This window comes from Onychostoma macrolepis, chromosome 07, assembly GCF_012432095.1.
Source record: "Onychostoma macrolepis isolate SWU-2019 chromosome 07, ASM1243209v1, whole genome shotgun sequence".
In the NCBI taxonomy this organism is placed as follows: Eukaryota; Metazoa; Chordata; class Actinopteri; order Cypriniformes; family Cyprinidae; genus Onychostoma; species Onychostoma macrolepis.
In genome coordinates this window covers 28,185,180-28,207,485 of record NC_081161.1, presented here as the reverse complement: position 1 = coordinate 28,207,485, position 22,306 = coordinate 28,185,180, and the positions used below count along the sequence as shown (strand labels likewise).

Genomic DNA, 22,306 nt, shown 5'->3' with positions numbered 1-22,306 from the left:
TAATTTGTTTACTAATGTCCAACAGTACATCCACCGCAGGAGAATTCTGTCATGTTTGTCTGTTTCTTTCCTTAACTGTCATTTAGCTTATGTAGAGCTTGATAACATTCTTTAATGGAAGTGGCATTGTAAAAAATGCTTGAAATTAAATATCCAATTTTCCTGTGTTGTTAAGGCTTAATTCATAGCTAGCATTTTATATATCCTACACACAATTAAATATTTTCATATATTTTTTGCAGTAATTTGGACAATTTACAGTTTTATTGGAAATAATGCACAATAATGTGTCGTATTTAATTTCAGCGGGCTCTTTACTCACACTGCAATCTACTAACAAAATAATTATGATGTTGCAATGGCATACCATAGGCCAGGGGTGTTCTAACTTTGCTAAAAATCATTCTCTCAAGGTATGCGATATTTAATAAATAAAAACGGCATAAAAAATAACATGATAAAGGACACTATAGTGTTCAAAAATATTTCAAACGTAAAATAAAACAACGAAAATAATTATAGCCATCAATAAAATATTCAAAATAATCAGCATATAAATTCTTCCGCCAAGTAATATAGGCCGCTGTTTAGTGTTGCACAGCAGCACAGCTTGGCGCGTTAATACTGCAACAACCGTTTTGGACGTGCGTCATCCATTCAGAATGTAGAGCCAGAACCATCCGTTAAACAATAAATATGTAACGTATTAAACAACAAACCTACATCGTTTAAATGTTTAACTAGCCATGTAGCTAATTACGATTACAGAAGTTGCACTTGTTTTGGATTTCTGTCGACTTGTCGACCTCTGTTTACCGTGTCTCCCCAGGTAACGTAACGTTACAATCATCGATCGCTGTCTATATAACGTTAATGTTGTCAAATGAATCCACAAAAATGAGCAAGCAGGTCTTAATTAAATATTACAGTAGCTAGTGCTAGTGCAAGTTAATATGAATAAAATTTGTAGACTAAACTCATTATATTTAAATGGTTATAGAATATGTTTTTAAATGTATAAACACGTGTACTATCGCATTGGTCTGTGGGGTCTAACTTTTAGTGAAGTCCAAATGGGTTTTTCATTTGACCCAATACCTTTAGCCGACCGTTAGGAGATAACTGGTCTGGACATTGTTTAGCCGTGAAACTGTGAGATCACGTGATAAATCGGTTGCCCGTACGAACCGATTCGATAAGAACCGGATTGGCCAGCTTTTTCTTACTTACAGTGAGATGCTATTAATGAATAAATGCTGGTTCCTTCTATTGGGTGCACTGGCCTAAAAACATGTAGCATTAGCTCTGTTGAATCTGGTAACTGAAATGTGGTTGAAGCCACGAGCTCCTTGGAACTCTTGTAAAGGTGTGGAAAAGTGCCTGATAAGTGATTTAGACGAATGTAATTGGAGCTCTTTAGGGCAAAGGACACAGGCTCAATGAGGAGCCATATTTCTCAGACCACAGAGGCTTGTTAGAGGTGATTAACTTGTACATTTGAAAATTGTTTCCATTTGTTGGCAGTGCCTTTTCGTCCTCCACCCCTGTAATGAAGATGGCAAAGGCCAAATTCAGTTGCTCCACACCAGGTTTTTCTTGTTATACGATATGCAACAGTATATCAACTGTTTGCATTTGTACACATTTTTTTATAGTAGTCATTGACAAGCAAAAATACTACTTGCAGCTCTCCCACACTTTTTAACACAATTGAATTTTCAAGTTTTTTAAAAAAATCATTTTATGGATTACTCACAAAGTAATTTCTAACTTGAAAATATTATAAAGATGATGGATTATTTAATCTTTTTATTATTATTATTTTGTTTATTTATTTAAATCTGAACTTCCAAATAAATATCAGCAGACACCAGGAAATGTTGTGGTAAAGTGGTATAAAAAAAGTCTGGAGGGTGTTGCAATTTTCATATTACCTCGAACTTCTGATGTAATTAACCCACCTGGCAGGTTAACTAGTTGGCAGGTAACTGTATAAATCACACTAATTAAAGGGTGTCAGCATATGTACAATTATATGTTTGTAAGATAGAGGTACAGATAGGAGTGAATGATATTTCCAGTTTTCTGCAAATTAAAACATCATATCAAATATATAATAAAAGCTCCATAGTATATAATATCAAAGTTTTTCAAAATGAAGCTTGTGGGCTGCTTCCTCATATTCTTGGTTATTTATTTATTTTTACTTATTTTTATTTCGTATGATTGATAAACTGATGGACTGCATCTCAGACTCGGTACTAGGAATTGTTTATTATTATTTTTTTTTGTGGCTAAAATGATTTAAGCAATGAGTCCCAAAATTTTCAGAGCACATTTGATTCCATTGGCAGCCTGCAGATTGTGTGTTTCTGGTGCACATTAAACTGATCAAACAGCAGTAGTGTGTGGAGCTCACAGTAGCTGCCATCCCTTGTGCAGGTCCAAGAACGAAGCTATTCTTTCAGAGCTTAATTGTGGGCCTGTCCGGGGTAGATTAGAGGGCAGTGTTCATACAGCTCAGTCCTTATTGGCTGGGTGAAAATTGTTCCCCAGGGTGGAAAACCTGCTCACATTCTTAATAGACACTTTGCATTGTCACTGTGCACCAGATCATCTGATATCTGGCTGATCTGTCAGTGGGACCTCCAAATTGAGAACTGGAATTTTCCATGTTAGGCTGGAGCACTAACTGATTTGAGCTCCAAAAGTTTTGTGAAAGGGCCCCTTCTGGGTAATCGCAAATTATGATCATGTGCGTTTTTCCGGAATAGTGTGGTATATCACATACATATTTTCTATTCATGGCTAGTAGCTAATCAAATGATCTCATCTCAGATGATGTTTTGCCACCCTGTCTTTTCCATTGATGAAATAATAATGGTTTCTGTGCCAGAACATTCACAATTAATCGATGTGTCAGTCTTGTACAAATGTATGAAATAAAAATGATACTCAAAACAAAGTAGAGCTATTATAAAATATGTTCAGTGATTTTAAAAAGTACAGCCCATGGCCATTTTTTTGCCCTGACTCCTCTTTGTAGATAATCACTACCTGTGAATTTTCTTTTTTTCCCTTTTTTTTTTTTTTTTTTTGTCCTCAGTTTGTTTTCCAGCATGTGTGTACTTGCTGGATAGGAGTATTTTCTCTACATTGCACAACTGTCTGCTCATCCCTCAACCCTTCCAAACATCTATCTATCTATCTATTAGTATCTGTCTGTCTGTCTGTCTGCTTTCTTAATATATACCTAGAAACAGATACTCAGTAGATTTTATGGCAAGAGGCAGTTATATGTGTGTGAGGTTAAATGGGTAAAATGCGATTTATAATTTTCTTTTTTATTGAATCAGATGAATAATAGAATCTGGCATTTCCACGAGAACATTGGATTAAATCAAAAGTTAATTGTTAGTTGAGAAGGAACTGTGTGTTACAGTCTGTACATTTGAGCTGATGATGTGGTGTTGTTTTGGCATATGAATAGCTACACATTTTGAACTAAAAGTGAGTGAGTGGATGGTTTGAAACAACCGTTTGATTCTCAGCACGTAGTGTGCATTTTCTTCATGGATATTTGAAAACTTAGTCACATGACTTGTGATGATTGTATAAAATGGCTGTAAATAAGGCTTCTGTCCACTGGAATGTCCCTGTCTCGAGCCTTCATGTGTCTTTCAGAAACTTTACACTGTTAATAAAATCTGAAATCTAACACAATGGTCTGTAGATGCTGTTCTAACACATTAGGTTTGACATTAGTTGTCATTTATGGCTGTCAGGCTGTAATCAGCCAGATCTCATGCACCAGAACTATGTTAAGAATGCGTTTATGTGTTTTCCTTTCAAAAGTGTCTGATTACATGGCTGTGCTGCAATTGTGTTGAATACTGTAGGTGGGATTTAAGTATGAGTCACAAGAACAGTAAAGCATGTTTTGTTGTGTCAGTGTGTAGTGGTTTGATGTTTCTTAATCTACTTTGTACCAGACAAAATTTGTGCCACTAAAGTAAAGGTGTAGTAACATTAGCAGATTGTCACTTTCAATCCAAGCAGCTTTATATTGGTAATCGCTGCAGTTCACAAGACTTGAATCCAATGTATCCATGTGGGGAAATATTCTCACATGTCCCTCACACAAATATCCTGATTACTATTGATATGGCTGCATTTCACCCATGAAATTTCGCCATACAAAGTCATTGAAGTGACCGATTTGTTTGAACCTATTGTTAGGTTTTTAAAATTCGTTTTTAGTGTGATACTTAAATAACACTGAGAAGACCGAAGTCTTGAGTCGTGTCTATAGAGACCCGAGACAGGAAGCACGCTTCACACTAGATCATGACAATGAATCTCTCTTAATGTAAAGACCACATTCTGATGAGTGCTCTGGGTGTTGTTGCAGATCCGGAGTAAAGAAGAAAAGCAGGACACTCTCGTGCCATCTGAGACCCCCTGTCTAAGTTCAGACAGCACAGTTGTCAGCACCATCCACCATGATGAGCGCCCTGAGTATTCTGGTGTTTTACAGAGTGAGAAACTGAGTAGATTTAATGTGTGTTATCTCTTCTCCAGACCCGCTCATGTTTCTCTTTAGTAGCTTAACTCCAGTTGAAAGAGTAAGCATATATATATATATATATATATATACACAGTACGGTAGGTTTGGGGTCTTTTTCTTTGAAAGAAATTAATACATTTATTCAGCAAGGACACATTACATTGATCAAAAGTGATAGTGAAGACATTTGTAATGTTATAAAGATCTCTACTGTAAGTAGTGCTGTTCTACTGAGCTTTCTATTCATCAAAAAATATGAAGCAGGACAGCCGTTTTTCAACATTGATAATAATAAGGAATGCTATTTCAGCACCAAATAAGCATATTTCAGCATATATCAGATTTATGAAGGATCTTGTGACACTGACTGAAGACTGGCGTAATGGCTGCTAAAACAATCACAGGGATAAATTACATTTTTACATGCATTAAAATAGAATACATTTATTTTAAATTGTAATAATATTGTGAAGTTTTTACTGTATTTTTAATTAATAAATGCAGCCTTGATGAATAACCTTTGAATGACAGTGTATATGGCGTTTAATACATGGACAAATCTCAAAATGCATTTTGAATAAAAGTCATAACAGGACATGAGCTTAATGCATGCACTAAGGCAGAAAGCGTCCGGGGTGATATTTCCCGCCTGTGTTGAGTTCTGATGACCTTTAGCAGAAGGATTTCAGTAACATGTCTGTCTTAAATCAGTTTTTAAGCAGGCTTCAACAGATCTGAGAAAAGGCCTTTGTTTCTCACCTTTTGTGTCTGTGTCACATCCACACCTTTTGTGGGCAATTTCTGTTGACATGAAGAGGTGGGTCAACCTGCTCTGCCGGAGTTTGAACACTTTCCATCCGTTTTGTGATCCATCAAGTGCACGTCTTAGTTTTATTTACATCATAAGCTAAAAGGAAATCTATTTTGAACTACAGCAGGCTGTCTCTGTTTGTAATGGCTGGGGTTCTCTCTCTGACGTGAAGACTCAACATGATAGATGCGCTAAAAAAATGATTCCGTAGAAATACAGGAAGTGGATATGGAAAAGTTGATTCATAAGAAAAGTAGTTTCCACCAAAAGTAATTTTTCAAACACCATCAAAGATACAATGTTAAATAACATTCTGTTCTTTATATTTTCCTTCATTACCATTTATTTTCATTTGTTTCCATCTTGCAGCCTGGTATGTGACGGCAAGTGTACTTTAGGGCTGTTTTGTTAAGGGTTGTATATCAGGATGTCTTGTGCATGTGAACATTTCCAAAGACCACAAGCTGTATGCCGTAATTTGAGTATGAGTATGTTCCCCTGGTTTTGCAGTGTTTCGGCTTGGCTGTAAGTGTGTGGGTGGTTGTGAAAGGCAGTGTTCGAGCGTGTGTGTTTGTGTCTGTGAGGTAACTCTTATTGTAATGTCAGTCTTCACTGCTCAGACTGCTTAGGTAGGAGAGTCTCACGTGCTCCAACAGGCAGATTTGGGAACAGTGTGAGGAAATGGACAAATAAAGGAGTTTACTCTCCCTGAGAGAGAGAGGGAGGTTTTACAGAAGGGAGAGGGGAGGAGTTTTCCTCGGCTGAGTTACCACTGTGACAGACAATCTCAGTGTGTGTATGAGTACTCACGGGGTGTTTTGGTTTTTCCTCTCACATGCTGTCAGCATTACCACGGAGGGTCTTCGGAGACTGGCTGTTTTTTGATTAGCGTGATCCTGTAGGACTGAAGACTGTGGGTCAGTGGAGAGCTGCTGTAGTCATGATAGGGCAGATCTACTAAGGGTAAGTGACTCTCAGATTGAACATTTAGTTTCTCTGTCTCTTTCCACCTGTCTCTGGAATTCTGAATGTCCACTCACTCAGCCTGCAGTCACAGCTCTCCATGCCCGAGCAAGTCATCCTGACAGTTTCTTTCCCCCACTTTTCTTCTGCATGCCTTTACCTTCCCCTCCCTTTAACGCTGAACTAATTTTCCCCTCGCTCTCTGAATTTGGGAAGTTTAAACTCTGAATAACTTGGACTTTTTAACAAAGAAATGTGCAAATGTGTATTGTAGGTATTGTAACTGGTCACCATTTTGCACCCCCCCGCACACACATTTTCTTAGAGTTCACATAATAGTCCAACAAATGATTTTAATTACAGATATTTTGAACATTGTCAGTTAATTAGTCTTTTGGCATGTTTTTTTGTCAACTTTCCATTTAAAGTTACAACAATAAATTGTTGTAATAATAAATTACTCAAAAATAATGTTGGACCATCCATATATTTTAAGTGTTTGTTCTGTATGAATTTATTTTTGACTTAATATGTGTAAACTTATATTTGACTTACTTATGTGTCCATACAGAGAGTGATAGGTGGCGTTAGTGTTGTGCTGGAATGTGTGTGTGTGTGTGGACAGATGCCTGCACAGCTCAGTATTTTTGTTTTAAATAGCCCTGTTAAGACTTTGTGTGCCATGACTGCGATGAGTTCACACACCATTAACCTCACACACATAAAGAAGACCATTCTTACATCAGCTAGGTCAATGAGGAGTCCAGATGAATGGCTGTTGAACTTTTAGTCGTGGCAGGACGAATGTGACTTTGTTGATTTAATAGTGCTGCAGCCCCTGTTTGACACCTCAGTCTAACCGGCTTGTAATAGACACTGGCCTTGCACTCTTAACAAAGCATACGATAACTGAACTGAACAAATCTTTTAGTTTTGGATTCTCATCATCATGTCTGCTATGTAGCACAGCTGATGCCAGAGTAGGATGTCATAGTAAATACATACCCATGTAGGGGTGGGCGATATGACCAAAATCTTATATCACGATATGACTAATTTTATATCACGATATAGTATTTTTTTTTTCTTTTAAAAAGGTTTTTATGATATTAAAATCTTTGATACCATAGAATTTTCATAATCCTTGTCACCAATGTCAATATCAAACAAATACAAGCCTAAAAATAGACAAAAACTGAATAAATAGTCAGTGATGAAATAAGTATAAGAAACTAATTGCAAGCAATAGGACAAAAAACTACAATAAATAAGAAACGCTACATACATTGTGTAAATTAATTAGTCTTCACTGTGTTAATTATATCTATCTATCTATCTATGATAGATATAATTAACACGTGTATTATGTATAGATTCTATACATATATATACACATATATATCATTATTTTTTATTAGTTACAAAAGTGATTTAGTCAAGAGCAGTGAGAGATTTTCTAGCAAATTATGATTAATATGAATGGCAGACAGAACGAATATTGGACAGCTTCCCCTTTAAGACCAAAGTCCGGATCCAATATACTGTTACATATGCTTTCTCTTTTAGCTGTTTCCTCTCTTAAGACCTAAATCGCTGTCTTTATGAGGATACTTGCCAAGACGGGGATTCTGACGCATATAAGTGTGTTTATGTAATCATTCAAAGTCAATAAAGCGGCAAAAAAAAATGCGCAGTCCTCTCACATAGAAACGGAGATGGCGCACGCATATAGCTCTGTTGTTTGTGTTTCAACGGCTTAAAATCGGTTGTTTTAAAACTGCAGTGCTTAAAAACACGTGTCCATGCTACAGATGTAGTCCCTCGTTTAGGAACGAGCTCCTCGTTTTGTTCTGGTCATTCTCCACCTGGTTCTGTCTCCCCTTCACACCCCGTGGTGGCGGTAATCTCAGTCATCCAAATGATTAAAAAGTATTACCGTAAACAATGTATTTTGCGACACCACGAAATAAACGATAGAACATAATATGAAACTATAGACTTTTTATTTCGTCCATCCGATATATATCGTCATATTGCACAGCCCTATACCCATGACTGTCTTTTATTTCCCAAGAAGTCCTAAACTAACAAACATAGGTCCCACCATTAGATCCAAGTCACCCTGGACTGAGCCCTGTTGAATTTCTCCTTGTATTTCTATGTATTTTAATGCTGATTTATATGTTAAGATGATGCATTGCCCCAGATATGAGAATCAGATCATTAAGAGGGTCAGTTGATGAAGGTTTACTACTCTGAATTATGTTGAGACCCCTTTGTGAACCCTGTTCTAGTGTGTGTACAGTGCGGTGCCGTCATGGCTGGGTGCGTCTATGCACTACAGCTGGACCTGAAGCTACCATGTCTGACCCAGAGGGCACTGAAAGTGTGGGAAACATACCTTCAGTGCCTCTCTGTCCAGCAGACGTCTTTTCATCTGCACAAAATGAGAAATAAATCTTATGTGCAGCACTGAAAATATTATGGGAAGAGATGTACAAGTCGTACCCAGTGAGAAGTATGTTTTATGATAGGAACTTTGTTGCAGGGAAATTGTGGGGGCACGTGAAATTATTTATGTTGTTTGAGGGCATTTGTTGCACTGCCAGCTCCAACTGAAGTAATCACAGATTGGCCTCAAAGTAGATGTGTACGACCCCTTGACATTTTTATCAGTGTCATGTGGGCAAAATTAGCACTGCCTGGTAGAGCCGTCACTGTTCACAGGGCCAGAACAAAATGTTTATAGGTGGGCCCCCTCTCTGCCATAGAGGACCCACCTCACAGGGCCTCGGACAACTGCTGCCTGGTATTAGGGGTGATTAGGAGTCAGATTTTTTGCTTGAATAGAAAGGAACAGGGGGTAGGGACAGGCACAGGATATTACAGTTCGTCTGCACTGGACAATAGTGAATACATTGCTCTTAAACTTCAATTTCCTCTACTGAAGCTTCAATCATCTGCCTTCTACCATCCCAATACGCATGTGCTTATGCATTGCTTAGACGCAGATATGAGAGAGAGAGAGAGACTGAAAAAACATTGGCAGTTAGCGCTTGGCTAACAGAGGTTTTCTGTGATGCTTAGCCCTGGATCGGGATTGTCTGATTTTCATAACCTCAGGTTAAACTCTTCACTTTTTTATACAAATCAAACGCATATCCTCTCTCTCACATTTTTTCTTTCTCTCGGAATATCCTGTGTTTCATGTTTAAATTACACAAACAGTCTGGTGATTTCCCCAGTGATGATATCTTGGTTTCATTCGGTTTGCATAACATGTTGGCTGTTGGTGAATCCTTTGGCTCAACGGGGAAGATGAAGTGGGTTCACAGAACAGAGTGAGCGTTTGCACTCCACCTAAGAGGGATTATATATTGAAATTGAGAGTTGATTCAAATTTATTTCAGTAATGTTTTATTTAGTTTGATAATGTTGCCTGACACCTTGAACATCCAACAATTCTGAGGAAGCTCCTTGAGCTGGATAACAAGACGTTTCTCCCATAGTCATTAATTCAGAAAGGTGAAGCTTGGATGAAAAAGTGACCTTAAGTCATCTTTACACATTTATTTATTTGTCTTTTGTGGGACGGCAGTTAGATAGGAAGAATATTTTGGACTCTTCTCCTGGTGGACAGACTGTAATATTTTGCAGAAATCCTTTATGAATGGGATATCTGATAAGTACAAGCAGAGTGTTAAAACAAAAACAGATGCTCATGTAACTGAGATCTGGTTTAAATCTCTACTGCATCACAATGAAGACCTGTTGTTTCCTGTTGTCTCATTTTCATTTAGTGAACCACCAAAGGGTCTGTCTGTCTCCATTTTTCTGCCCAAATAATAATGTTTCAGATAACAAAATAAAGATAAATCCTATATATTTAAATTAATATATTTTACTAAATCCACATATATTTAAAGCTCAATTGGGATTGGGTGGACCTGCTCAATCCTGCTCTGATGTAACACTGAGACTCTCAGCACGTGTTACATAGTCTCCTTCTCTTCATCCGTGTCAGCCAGTGGTTAAGAGAAGTCATGTTTCCTGTTAGTCATATAGGTTTCCACTGTGAAAAATTTAGAGATTGGTGTATGTGTGTATCAATTAATCACCATATTCTGAATTATCCTCTCTCCTCATTCGCCAAAAAAGAATAATGTCTGCAAATTATTGATATGGTGTGAGAGGCCTGCTGGGATAATATGACATGAATTCTTTGTGGTTCTGAACCAGAGGGCTGAGGCCCACTAGGGGGCCTCAGAAATCATTCTCAAGACTTCTTAAAATGATTTAAAATAAGTTAAGACAAATAAGACAAGTATTAAAATGAGTTAAAACAACTAAAAATCGAGATATTTAGGGTATCTATTTATTTTGTGTTGTTTTTTTTTCTTTGAAAAAACAGGGTTCTCATGTTTTTGGAAACCCTGTATGAGATGGCCTAATTTAAAAAATATGATTGCTAGACCTAGAAAAGCCATGTAAATTAATAAAAGCTTAACCCTCTGGGGTCTGAGGTCATTTTGGGGCCCTTGAGATGTTTTGACATGCCCTGATATTTGTGCTTATTTCAGCTACTTAAAACTTACTATTGACCAACATGTAATTTTTTTTGTATTCAGCACAAACTGTGCTACAATAATATGTGACCAAGATGGATGTACATGTTTGCATTTTTTAGAAAGAAAATATTATGTGTGGTTAATAAGTTTTGGGGAAAAAATGTAGCTGAAATAAGGCTATAAAACCCACACTAAATAGTCCTGAACAAGACTTTTGAGTAATCAGTCTTGTAGGCTAGAATATTTACTTCAAAATGATGTGAAAATCATTCTGCTTACTCATTCACAGAAAACAATATATTGATTTAAAATTTTCAAGACATGTTTTGTGGTCGAGGGTCTATATGCGAGGGAGTGGCAATGGCCATGAATATTAAGTGAGTCTCACCTGAGAGACAAAGGGCCCTCCCCTAATAGCCCATCAGTGTGACTGTGACTGTGAGGCAGGTAAGAGAGAATGTGAGGAGATTGAAAAAAAGGGTTTTACAACACAGTATAATCAAAACATACATAATGAAGGTCAAAGACACATTATTGTGCACACTGATCTAACCATAGAGATGCGAACAGACTTTGAGTCATTCCTGCAACAGATTCTGTTCAGCAAGTGAAACAAGTAAATCATACCTGATATTTACGTGTGTTATTTAAGTGTTTCTACTTCTTTCCATGGATTCAAGAAGAAAAAAACATAATCAGTAGAAAAGGAGCTTGTTTTAACATAGAATATCAGTGTAGTTGAACATCTGATGTTGGTGCAGCACTCTCAGAGGAAAACAGTTTGAAGAGACATCAGGATACATCTGGTGCTGGTATCTGATGCAATAAAATACAAAAAAAATAAAAAAGCATTTGTGAGCATGTTAATATCAGGAACATCTGTATGTATATATATATATATATATATATATATATATATATACACATATACATATACATATATATGCATATAGGTTTTGTAGCCATAGACTCACACATGCTTTGTACTATCATAAAAAAGAGAAAGTAATCTTATATCTGAGAAACTAATTGTTTAGCACGTTATTAAAATCTATTTCTGAACAGAGTAGGCTATTAATAATAAACATGTACTAAACATACTTAGACTCGTAGCACTCATCATGTTACAGTGTACACTCATATTACTTTTATTGTTTTATATAGAGCATGAAAACATCATCGCGCCGTAAGAAATTTAAATACAGTGAATTGCCCCTCATATTAAAAATGTTTTACACGATTTCAAACATTGTAGTCAGGAATTATAGTTTGGGAAAAACCCAACTATGATTTTGTAGTCATATAGTCTAGTATGCATGATTTTATAGTATTACTTTATACTATACTATACTATAATACTATTTGTGAACAGAGTATTAATAACAAACATGGTCTAAACATTCTTAGGCGCGTAGCATTCATCATGTTGTGGTTTGGGAAAACCCCAACTAACTGTTAGTAAATCTGTTCAAGTCACAATAAAACATTAACTAATGCAAAAAAGAAACATTACTTACTCATCAGATTGATCTCCTCTGCTAGATGAAATCGTGTTCTTCTTTCGAGGGAAATCCTGCCTTTACTCAGCGCGAACAGTAACAGTAGCCGCGATGAGGATCTCTTCTCTGTTTGTGTTGGGCGTTTGCACGTGCGCAAGTCCCACGCGGCTATTTACATATGAACGGCGCGGAGTCAGACTGGACAGACTGAACATCGTGTTGGTTTCATACTGATTACTCCATCGCAGAATGTTTGTTTTCATACATGATGAAGCACAGAGAGCACACCCTGTTTGTTTTCTTTATTCTTCAAAAGCACAAAGTTTAGTTGTTATTATGAGTGTATACAAATAAAAGTAGACCCCTTACAGATTCGAATGGTGTATTGCTCTTATCTGTACGATCAAAAATGGCAGAGTAATTCAAGCTAATTTCGGCCTTATCAGGAAAATCTGCCTCAAAACGCGTATCCGCGTTTGTCAACCCCAGAGGGTTAATACACAATGCCAAGCTCTAAAATATTTTATCAGGTAGAAAGTATACATATATACAAAATGCCTCATTCATTCATATATATGTATATATATATATATATATATATATATACAGGTGCTGGTCATATAATTAGAATATCATCAAAAAGTTTATTTATTTCACTAATTCCATTCAAAAAGTGAAACTTGTATATTATATTCATTCATTACACACAGACTGATATATTTCAAATGTTTATTTCTTTTAATTTTGATGATTAGAGCTTACAGCTCATGAAAGTCAAAAATCAGTATCTCAAAATATTAGAATATTACTTAAGATCAATACAAAGAAAGAATTTTTAGAAATCTTGGCCAACTGAAAAGTATGAAAATGAAAAGTATGAGCATGTACAGCACTCAATACTTAGTTGGGGCTCCTTTTGCCTGAATTACTGCAGCAATGCGGCGTGGCATGGAGTCGATCAGTCTGTGGCACTGCTCAGGTGTTATGAGAGCCCAGGTTGCTCTGATAGTGGCCTTCAGCTCATCTGCATTGTTGGGTCTGGTGTCTCTCATCTTCCTCTTGACAGTACCCCATAGATTCTCTATGGGGTTCAGGTCAGGCGAGTTTGCTGGCCAATCAAGCACAGTAACACTATGGTCATTGAACCAGCTTTTGGTACCTTTGGCAGTGTGGGCAGGTGCCAAGCTTGTCAACAGAAGGAAGTATGAAGTGCTCTAAAATTTCCTGGTAGATGGCTGCGTTGACTGTGGACATCAGAAAACACAGTGGACCAACACCAGCAGATGACATGGCAGCCCAAATCATCACTGACTGTGGAAACTTCACACTGGACTTCAAGCAACATGGATTCTGTGCCTCCACTCTTCCTTCAGACTCTGGGACCTTGATTTCCAAATGAAATGTAAAATTTACTTTCATCTGAAAAGAGGACTTTGGACCACTGAGCAACAGTCCAGGTCTTTTTCTCCACAGCCCAGTTAAGATGCTTCTGACGTTGTCTCTGGTTCAGAAGTGGCTTGGTAGCCCTTTTCCTGAAGACGTCTGAGCGTGGTGACTCTTGATGCACTGACTCCAGCTTCAGTTCTCTCCTTGTGAAGCTCTCCCAAGTGTTTGAATCGGCTTTGCTTGACTGTATTCTCAAGCTTGCGGTCATCCCTGTTGCTTGTGCACCTTTTCCTACCCAAATTCTTCCTTCCAGTCAACTTTGCATTTAATATGCTTTGATACAGCACTCTGTAAACAGCCACACCTTTCAGTAATGACCTTCTGTCACTTACCCTCTTTGTGGAGGGTGTCAATGTTCGTCTTCTGGATCATTGCCAAGTCAGCAGTCTTCCCCATTGTTGTGGTTTCAAAGAACAAGAGATACCCAGAATTTATACTGTAGGGATGGTCATTTATTCAAACTCAAATGTAAATATTCTAATATTTTGAGATACTGATTTTTGACTTTCATGAGCTGTAAGCTCTAATCATCAAAATTAAAAGAAATAAACATTTGAAATATATCGGACTGTGTGTAATGAATGAATATAATATACAAGTTTCACTTTTTGAATGGAATTAGTGAAATAAATCAACTTTTTGATGATATTCTAATTATATGACCAGCACCTGTATATACATGAAATACACTTTCTACCTGATAAAATATCTTAGAGCTTGGCATTGAGTATTAAGCTTTTATTAATTAATATTAAAACATGAATTGTTTTTGAAATATTATTTTAGTCAAAAAGTTTGAGAGATCTAGGGGACTAGCCAATTGGAGTCAGTCCTAACAAGGTGTATCCATGTGTCAGATCAGATTTTGGCTGATGGAAAATGGAGACAGAGCAGGACACTGAGTATAGGGTGCGCCATTCAAAGGCTGCATTTACACTGCAGGTCTTGATGACCAATTCCGATTTTGTGACTATATCCGATTTTTTTGGACGATGTGCTTACATTTCTTTTAAAAGTGACCCGTATCCGATGTGTGCATTTTATACTGTACTTGGTGAAACAAGCCAAAAATAGCTTATATAACATCACAAATCAATTTGAATAGTACATTGAGTTTAATTTATTGACATGGAATTCATATAGAAAGGTGTTTAATACAATAGTTAACATCAATACATCAAAATAATTATATGGCCTACAAATTCTTCAGGACAGTGATGTACGCAGCTCCGCTGAAAGCTTGCGACTGGAATAATACTCAGGTGGTAGATATTGTTAAGCATGTCACATCGTCTGTGGTTTTTTAGTAATTAAAACCAAATGCGTTCATTAGTGAATGTGTATCAAAGGCAGAACATGTTTGTGTGCATTTTATTTTGTGGTTTCGATGGAACGAACGGGACTGAAGCGCTCGTCTGTGCCATCGTCACAGACAATAACAGCTATGAGTACTCAGCGTGATTTCAAAAGCAACACATTTCAGCGTCAGATCGCCTTTTATTTAACACAAACGAACAAAATGAATATTCTGCTGCTCAGCTAGAGGTGTTTAATTTGTTACATGTATGTCTGTATCGTGAAATGTTAAAAAACTCACTTTTCAATGACGTAGGAGTCGCATTTACAGGGGAATATCCGATTTGTCCACTTACACGGCAGGCGCAAATGCACGTATCCGATTCATATCTGATTTATTTCCACATATGAATGAGGCCTGAAACCGATTGGAGAATATCGGAATCCGTGTGATTTTTTTTTCCTGCTTACACGGTCGTGGGCCATATCCGCCACATGGGAGGAAAAAATTGGAATTGGGTCACTTGAACCATGCAGTGTAAATGCGGCCTAAGTTTCAATCAGTTAGCTTATTAATCAGTGCATTGCCCAGTAGTTATAGTGCAGGATATTGAGTCACCAGTGACCCCATATTTAGTAGATCAAAGTCCTTGCTTTTGCCTGGATTTATTTTCAGGATATAAAGATGAGTGAGACTCAGTGTAGGACTCCACACACAGTAAAGCAGCACAGAGACGCACCCTTCTGATTAGTCACAGGTGAGTCAAGTCATCAGGGCTCCACCTGTTAGTGAGTTTCTATCCTTAAATCACATTACTAATCCACAATCCTAAAAATGTTTAGCCCTTTAAGGCTGGCCGCACACTAGATGATTTTAAGGCCGATTTGCACCCCAGAACGATCGGGGAGTGTGGCCCGATTCGCTGCTTGTCGCAAGCGATTTTTTTGTCCAAAAATCCTCTATTGTGTGGTGTCATTACGATTATTTATCTGTTCCTGATCGAGACGGAGCGTCGCCGAACTCTAATCGGGCTGCCTCTGACGTGATACCCGCGATAGCCAATGAGAGCGAGCCAGCGTCACCTACCGGATGTTGCGTGCTTCTACAGCTGAAACTTGGCAGCCACAAACATGACATGAAAGCAGAGAATATCACCCATATTCTTTTCTATACTTTGTTTTTCACTGTGAAATGGAACGCGCGCCAGGAGAGCCAGCTGACAACGTTGATTGTCCTCGATTTGTTTTTCTTCTCTAGTCATGTTTGATCTCGCGAGTCTCCATGTGATCACGTGTCACTGTGAAATCGTTCCTACAATCGACAAGTGTGCGGTCCGCTCGAATCATCTAGTGTGCGCATTCAGAGGATTATAAGGCTAAAAATCGGTTGAACTGTCTTCACGTCTGTGGTCTCCCATGGTTTTAAAATCGTTTAAGATTTGAAAATCGTCTAGTGTGCAGCCAGCTTAAGTGGGATCCAGTTCTTACAATCATATTCCTAGTACAGAATCAAAATTCAATGTGTAAAACTGAACTATTATCCTACAATAATGAATGCATGCATAATTCATCTGTGCTTAATTCATGCATAATTCAACTGCTGATTCTTATCTGATTTACAGATATACAAGTAAAGCTTTACCTTGTGTGTAAAAAATTGAAGTATTGGGGTGCATTTGTTGACTGGTTGTATGTGAAATCAGTGAAATGTAAGTTGGTCACCATCACTGTGGCGTTTCATCCCACAGTGGCCTGCATCCCATCCAGACCCATCATTCAAACAGACATTGTAAATAAATATGCTGGAGGGTTATCATTGATATTTTTGAAGGAAACTCATTTTCTTTGAAGGCTATGGAACATTTATCCTCAGTATGTGTTGAAGCTGAGGTTAGGGGTTAATGATGTTGGTGAGTCTTACTTAATGGCTTATGGCTGAACTCTCTGACACTGATATGTACAAATAGTATTTGACACATTTTACATGCTCTGGTGGGACAGGCCTTTTCAGTGAATTTGTATGCACAAATTATGACCCAATATGTACTAATCAGTTCATACATTTATTTAGTTTTTTGTTATTATTATTGTGTACATTTGTCTATTTTTATATTACTTACAGCAGTTTGATAAGAACATTTATTTATTTATTTATGTGCAACATGAAATATTTGTTACTGTCACAGCTTTTTTCAGTTTAAAAAGAGCACTGACTTGTTCAGCCTGAGTGTGTTGTTTCTAAAATAAAAACAACTCCACAGCAATCTGTATAATGAACACAAAAGGTTTCATTTAAACCACAAACCTCTCACGTGTGTCCCAGAATCATTTAAAATGTGTTGAGGGTGCATGTGTTTACTCATGTCATACATAAAAACGCAGATGTTGACTCAATAGGTAACCTGCAGAGCACCTAATGACATCTCACATGATTTGTTGATTTTACCTTACCTCAGCTTGGTGCAAAAGAAGCATTGTGCTTTATTAGACTTGTATGCTCTGGTTTTATTTAGCTATTCAGAACACAGGTGCACTTGAGAGCACATGTGGACTTCTTATTTTCAGTGAGGATTACCTGTGCTTATGTCCACAAAAGCACATCTAGCTGTGGTTAACAGTCCATTCAATAGACATTTAGTGCACAAATAGATTAAAGTTTATAGAACTGAAGCTGAACTACTCTGATGTAAGGAGATTTGGTAAGTAGGCCTAGTTATATAACAGATGCTACACTTATTACAGGCACAGTCTCTAGAGACACACAGATATGCTCTTGGAAAGTGTTATTGTTTTCTCCTGTCTTCTTTCAGTTGTTAATTTAAATGAAGCTGACAAAATATGTGTTCCATTTCATTCCATTTTACAGAATTGTGTTCCATTTTATTAAGTAAATTCAACACGTAGAAAATACTAAAGCATCGGATTACTTTTGATATGACATCCGAATGTGATTCTGGTGGAATGATTATGATGGCACATTTTTAATCTAGTCTTTGTTGAGGTTGTTGCTGACAGGCGCACGGAGCGGCAGTGATTTACAGAGCTAAAGTCAATATTTAAGATCAGCCTCTCTCACAATGGACTAAAAAAGGTTTGCTTTTAGAGTCAAACAAATTATGCTTATGTTGAAGAATAAAAATTTGAAGATTTTATACTTTTGACTAAAAATACCTATGTGTTTGGGGTGGGTGGTGGTCCCTGTACATGACAAAATACATGTCTATTAAAAAACTGCCATAAAAAAAATTAAATTGTGTTAAATTTTAAATGTTCAATATTCAAGTTAAAAAAAAATCAAATTCAGAGCTCTGTTAAATGCCACATGATATTCAGTTTTGTTAAGTGACACTTGTCAATAATTCAAATTTACACAATTCAAATTCATATTGTTTTGTCATATTATAAGCTCCATAGTTAAAAAAAAAAAAAAATGCCATTGAACTGAATGTTCATATAGAGTCTCTTGTGATTCAGCACAAATCACTCACGTTCAAAGGTAATTCTAAGGTGATAGCTGGGTAGGTGTTTTATTTAGAGATGTTAGCTTTGCTTTCTTTCTGTCCATCTGTCGCAAATTCCCTCTCTGAGAACATTTACATTTATGCATTTAGCAGACGCTTTTATCCAAAGCGACTTACATTGCATTCAAGTTACAGTTTTTACATTTTATCAGCTCTTGCTTTCCCTGGGAATCGAACCCATGATCTTGGCGTTGCTAGCGCCATGCTCTACTATTTGAGCTACAGAAAAAAACACTTTCTCTCCCTCTCTCTCTCTGTCAGAATTGCTGTAGTCACCTCTTTCTCCATTCTTGGCAGATCAGTTTTACTAGCTACTTACGACAAAGTGCACATGCCTGCATTTATAGATATGTGGTTGAGATCTGTGATGGTTCTTCTCACACATTTTGTTTTTTAGAAGGAAAACAGGCTCTCTCTTCATTCTTTCTCAGCTTTTTTCAGCAGATGGAAACACATGGCATATTCATTCAGTAAACCTCACGTGTGTTCTGTCATTCATCTGTTTAATCCTTGTTTTCATTGCTGATATGGATGGAGCTCAGATTGGCTATTGTGTCTCTCTGTATTTCTATTGGTTTTGGCTGGTAATGTTCACCACCTGCGACAAATCTTGGTACAAATTCATGGAATTATTATAGGATCACATGAGGGTTTGTTTCGGCAGTCACTGTGATAGTTTGCCTTGTTTTCTTATAATTTAAGGTCATATCTGTATTACTGCTTTTTATCCATTTATAGCATATAATGGGGAAAAAATGTCCTGTTATTGATTTGTTATTCTCTCTCTCTCTCTCTTTATTTTTTCTCTTGCTCTTATTCTCTTGTTCTCTTTATATAAATGGTGTAATCTAATAAATGTAAAAATAAATCAGTTTCTTAGTCCCTTGAGCCTGTCAAAAAGCAGAGGGCTTCAGGTTAACTGGTATCAGCAGTGCATTGGTCAGTCATTCCAGACAAACTGCATCCCTTTTCATGTTTAATCACTTAATCAGATCGAGTTTTGGAGAAACAGATCAGGACAGACGGTCTTGTTTATCCATCATCTGTGTTTGTGAATGTGTTCTTGAGAGTATCTTTATGTGGTAGCAAACAATGCCGGTAAGAAGTCATTGTAAAAGTGCATGAAGTAATGTCATCTTTTCACCAGGAAATTTCATATTAATTTTCCTAAATATCCAGTTTGGCTGTGATCTTTGACTTTAAACGTTTAAAAAACAACTTGCACCAAAAGATGTCAAAAGGAATAAATGGAATTGCAAAGATTTTTCTGGATTCAGAATAACACAGTATCATACAAAGACACTATTACAGGACAGTATCACATAAATATATGGGTCAAAACCCAGTCGCTTTATTAAAATATTAATAGAGAACAACTTTATGATTTGACTGTATTCTACTCTCATTCAAATTTAATGAGCAGTGCATGGGACATAGCAAAATAACACGCATCCTCTTACGCAAAACTAAAAAAAATCTAGAAAATGTATCTAAAGAGCCAAGTAATGCTTTTGTTATGAATATAAAAACTTAGCCTAATGTAACACACTCTTTCATAGTCATTTTTATGTTAAGTTATCATGGCAAACGAGTTATTTATGTACAGAACACCCAAAGGCACCCTACAGTGATTGACCCATATGGCAAAAAATAGTAAGAGTAGTAATGGAGAGCATGCTCCAAATTAGCTAGTGACTGATTTTATTTATTTTTTCATGTGTAAAAAATATTTTAAAAGTGGTTTATTTGAAGTCACTGAGTCACTTTTCATTTCTTAGGCATACTTTAGTGCAGAGAAGCCATTGGAAGAAACATAGTCTAAATTATACCAATAAATAGCTAAAAGAAAGATCAGTGTTTGATACTGGTTTGGATTTGAGGTGTATGTAGTGAGTAAAATTCTTGTGTCGGTTCATAAAACTTGATGTTGGAGATTTCGAGCTTACATCAACAAACACAGAGAGAGGGTGAAATATTTAGTTTGTAAGTACAGTACTTTAGGGTTCTAGGTGTTTATGTGTTGCACCATTATTAGCCTCCAACTCCACAGTTTATTCCTCATTTGTTGGCTGCCTGAGGCCTGGGCCTGTTGTGCTGTTACTTACATACACACTGATTCCTATCTCCGGTATGTCTGGATATGTTTGTAGTCTTCCTCATTTATGGCCTTCTTTACCATTAAAGGTAAGAAAACAGCTAGAGTGATCATTTGGACCCATTTTCTCCTTCCTACTTTTACTGTTTCTTCCTTTTTTGTTGTTGTTTAAGAGCTATTATGCTGATCAATCATTATGTTATCTGACCTCTCCATCAAAGAACAGTCATCAAGCATATGCTTACTCTGGCCTGTAGATGTAGTCCTTCCCCTTGCCACACTCTGGATGTTGTGTGTGTGTGTCTGTGAAACCTGCTTTAAAGAGGTATCAGCTTCTGAGATTTCCTTCAGACATAAATCCTCACGACTGATACAATTGCTTGGGAATCAGTATATATTCCCGTTGATCTCAGTTTAATTCAATTGGAAATAATGGCTACCCAATTACATCCGGTATAACTGCTAATTAGTAACTTCAGTCCTTCTCACTTTACATGGACTGATTTTTGGACTTTGGACTACAAGATTTCTGTAGAGCAGCTCAGGTGTTCCTTTACCTCAGACTCTACTCTGTTTGTGTAGCCTGTGATAAAGTGTGCTACACACACACACACAGGAACCAAGCATTACTCCTGATGACAGCCTTGGGTGAAGGACCATGTCATATAACAAGCCATAAACAAAGGGTGCAATACAAGAGCTTCTTTTTTCCGCATGGCTGAATATCCACTCTCCCTCCGTTTTCCACTTCCTGCCGTACAGCTACTGTGTGGACTTTATGAGATTATTTTTGTGTCTGTTTACAAGGTGACATATCAATGTCAAAACTGGTCTTACAGAGGGAGACAGAATGCACAAAATACACAGACATCTGGGAATTGTAATATATTATGATATTAGACATATATACCACACATTTTAAACTTTCATATACAATTTCTTAATAGGGAAACATAATGGCTGTCATTGGTGGCTTTTTTCCCTTGGACTAATTTATTTATATGCAGCTAAGCCGGAAATGCTATTGAAAATATGAATATAAAGATACAGTATACATTGTACAAATATTTGTCATGCCAATAAAAGCTCATTAAAATTAAACTATTCTGAACAGGGGAAAAAATATATTACATTTTCAATTTGAATGATTTTGGCATGGCAGTGAGTTGATCTACATGGCTTCCTGCTGTTGCTGTGTGCAGCTGGAATCTGAGTGTTCATATTCCAGCCACTGCCGAGTGCTTTGGCTCCCCCTGGTTACTGTATTTAACTCCTTCCCTCGAGCCCAGCTCTCTACAAACTTTTAGTGAGAGAGAAACAAACAGCAGCATGACTGATTTGCACCATCAGATACCTGTAAGAGGTTTATTATTGCACCTAAAGTTTTAGCTAAAGTTCAGCTAAATGGTAAGTGTATAAGATATGACTCTGTACATTAATAATATATTTTTTTATGTTTTTGCAATGTAGAAATGATAACAAAGTATATAAATACATTAATATGGTACTGTACCAATGCTATTATAGGCCAGGCTTAAAA

General features: G+C 37.0%; 1 protein-coding gene across 1 annotated transcript in view; it reads left to right on the top strand.

Annotated features, from left to right (window-relative positions):
* The first annotated feature begins 597 nt into the window (after nucleotides 1-597).
* plekhg4 (pleckstrin homology domain containing, family G (with RhoGef domain) member 4) overlaps nucleotides 598-22,306 on the top strand; it is a 91,549-nt gene continuing 69,840 nt past the window's right edge. Inside the window, 2 exon segments of the mRNA XM_058781663.1 lie at nucleotides 598-829; nucleotides 4,412-4,538. Coding sequence (XP_058637646.1) covers nucleotides 4,503-4,538 — 36 coding nt within the window. The 5' untranslated portion in view covers nucleotides 598-829; nucleotides 4,412-4,502.